The sequence below is a fragment of the Eimeria maxima genome, genomic scaffold (genome assembly GCF_000499605.1).
Source record: "Eimeria maxima Weybridge genomic scaffold, Emw_scaff2855, whole genome shotgun sequence".
Lineage (NCBI taxonomy): Eukaryota > Apicomplexa > Conoidasida > Eucoccidiorida > Eimeriidae > Eimeria > Eimeria maxima.
Window position 1 is genome coordinate 1 of NW_013565706.1, and position 3,054 is coordinate 3,054.

General features: G+C 47.2%; 1 protein-coding gene across 1 annotated transcript; it reads right to left on the reverse strand.

Annotated features, from left to right (window-relative positions):
• Nucleotides 1–1,749: 1,749 nt before the first annotated feature.
• EMWEY_00059520 (hypothetical protein) lies at nucleotides 1,750–2,884 on the reverse strand (the record flags this gene model as incomplete). The annotated part of the gene is made up of 2 exons (XM_013481164.1): nucleotides 1,750–1,937; nucleotides 2,359–2,884. 2 exons carry the CDS (start codon nucleotides 2,882–2,884, stop codon nucleotides 1,750–1,752), a joined length of 714 nt encoding a protein of 237 aa, XP_013336618.1.
• Nucleotides 2,885–3,054: the final 170 nt, after the last annotated feature.

Genomic DNA, 3,054 nt, shown 5'->3' on the forward strand with positions numbered 1-3,054 from the left:
CTGGGCTGGCGTGAATAGGGTGGCGAAGTAGAGACAGCGCTTTGAAAGGCAGCTTTTGGGTTGTGCGATCCTAAAACTGCCGGAGAGTGTTGCAGACCCACATCTGCTGGCTGGGATCTATTTGTCATTGTGGACGGGAGCGATCTGGCATTCCGAAGCAAGAAAAGTCGGTATGTATCGCCCCAGGTTCGCTGTTTGGAAAGTAAGGTAGACAAGCTTATCTTCTGCCTAAACTGTCTTCATTTTGCTGCCACGCTTCACTCTATCGTTCCCATGATGCTGTGTGATCTGTAATCGGTATGCATGATCCGAGAATCGGTAAAGGATGAAGCGGTTATATTTGGGCCCAAAGCAACACCTGCAAATTCTAGTAGGCGCGGATATATTTTGTGAAACAATTATATCAGAAAATAGTAAAGGATGAAGCGGTTATATTTGGACCCAAAGCAACACCTGCAAATTGTAGAAGGAGCGGATAGATTTTGTGAAGAAATCATCACAGAAAATTCAGGAGGTAGTGGATAAGTCCTTCTAGCTGCACGCATTGAAGACATCACTCTCGGCCCACGCATTGAAGAAGTCACTATCGGCCAACTATGCTGCTGCTTGAGCTCGCAAGGGTGTCTCCACCTGTTTGTCTCTTTCGACTGCCACAAAATTCGCAACTCTAGCCCTCTTCTGTAAGTTAAAAAGTCCAATAATGAGCTTTTGCATGGAGAGGCGTGGAAGCAGACGCGTTGTTGAAACATTTCCCTGCGCACCGATCCCTTCTTCGACTTCTTGGAGCCCTCGCGAGCAGCCACAACGACTGTTTAATACTAGACAAAATTCTCCAAAGCAGCCACGACAGTTCAGCACATCTTCTAATGCAGTTCCCTGTTTATTAACTTTCCTCATACAGCTATGTAGGTTTACACACTTTCTCTTGCCTACCTGTGCACTGCACAGTGCCAACACAATTCTCCAAAGCAGCCACGACAGTTCAGCACATCTTCTAATGCAGTTCCCTGTTTATTAACTTTCCTCATACAGCTATGTAGGTTTACACACTTTCTCTTGCCTACCTGTGCACTGCACAGTGCCAACACTAGCAGGTACCGGCGTCATACTGAGTTGCGTTAAGTGCACGCCAGTGCGTTTGTCGCTAACAAAGTTAGGCCTGATCCTTCTTGACTCACCACTTACTAAGACTGAAATGAAGGACATTTGGCTACGAATGAGGTGCCCATGATTTGCCTCCACAAATGATTGGCGAGCACCACCTACACATACTTCAATTCACCGGCAGCAGAAGGTTTAAAGCGTGAATTCATGTACCCTAGTGAGAAGTTATTTATGAATTCGTACGATGGACACGCTTGGGAGAAATCTCTCTTCTACGCATACGTGAGCGCCAGCTCCAACCAGCGTCGTCGCGCCCAACCGAGAATAGTGGAGAGTTGCTATGGAGGCAAGGTAATAGAAAGTAAGTGATTTTCAAAGCATCTTAACTCTTCTTCAATTTACATCAATCCCCCGTGCCACAGCACAAAGACTTTTGGCTGACGATGTCTTATAGGAGGCTTATAGGAGGACCCTGCAGGTCCTCCTCCATTCCATAGCAGCGGCCTATGGCTTCTTCCTAATGGAGATCCCGAAGATGCCGAGAGCAAGGAAATGCAAATATCTAGACGTTTGACGTCGCGCTAATCTGATGGTACTTCGACGCAAACAGCCGCAGCGATAGTCTTGAACCTCAGCAAATCCGTATTAGTGCTTCTTATGCTCCACAAAGGCAGTAGGGAAAGAAGCCACCATCGCTTGTTCTAGGCGTAGTTGCTGAGAATTAACCATTGCTGCCACATTGTCGTTAATAAGAAAGTTCAGTAGCAATGCCGCCATCGGGCAGGGAAGTCGGGGGTCACTGCACCTTTCTAGTGCAAAGGTGTTAGGGCTTCCTACCAGAATCAATAGCACGGAAGCAATGCCAATCTGACTCAAGACGCGATCGTACACTGACTCCGGAAATACTGCTCGACAAATCAGAATAACTCGCCCTTGTGGCTGGCTGGGGTTTACCCGGATAAGAGGTTGTATGTAGGCTGGATATAGGTTGTTCGTAAGCCTTCATGCAGGCAGAAGACTGAACGCCAAAGGCTAATCGTGAAGCGTCATCATGGCAAGGATATCAGTAATTGTTGCAAATATGTCACGAACACAAACAGAAATGCATATTTTTGACTAATTGGGTTAGCTCTCAACTGAGAGAACCCTCGGCATTGAGACACGACCAAGGCAGCTGGAATCGAAAGGACAATTCCGTATTTTACAGGTGGCCAAGTGGAAGCAGTCGTCAGTGTGGCGGTGCTTCTCTCCGACCGGGCATTTGTACATCAGTGCTGTTGGAGTCGTCGCCGGAGCCATAGAACTCCTTATCATCCTGTAACCATAGCTGCCACTGCGGGTGCGCCAGCTGGCTGTCTTTAGTCGCTCGGGTAATTATGATCTTTTTGAGATCAATTATCTCTTGCAAGGCGGGGAGTTCCCCTCTCTTGTATATAGCCAATGCCGAACTCAGTCGATTTACCAGGCTACAGAGCACTTGCGTTTTTTCCGACCCCGTTCCTTCAGGGAAGAAATAGTTGGTCCGGAATCTTTCTGCAAAATTATTCCACCAGGTGCCGGTCTTCATCTTCTTCCCAACAACCTTAATTGTACGTACCATATTGTCAAATAGCATGAACAAGGACGACAGTTTCATAAACACGTAGCTAGGAGTTTGCTTCACATTCGTTTTTCCCAGTGAATGTATTGCATAATTTATCAACATTTCGGCTTCCCCCATGAGTAGCTCCACGTCTTCAGCCGTAAGCGAAGGCTTTGCAAATACAGCGCGCATTGCCATGTATGAATGCATTGGACTACGAATGTTCAAATTTGACGACAGTGCAAATTCAGCACTGAAGGTTGTCTGCACATCCTCTGGACGTACCACTGGAAGCCGCACAAAAGGATGCATACGAATATCCCGCGGCTTTAAGGGTCCCATGAATTGGTTGCTTCCCGTCCCTACAC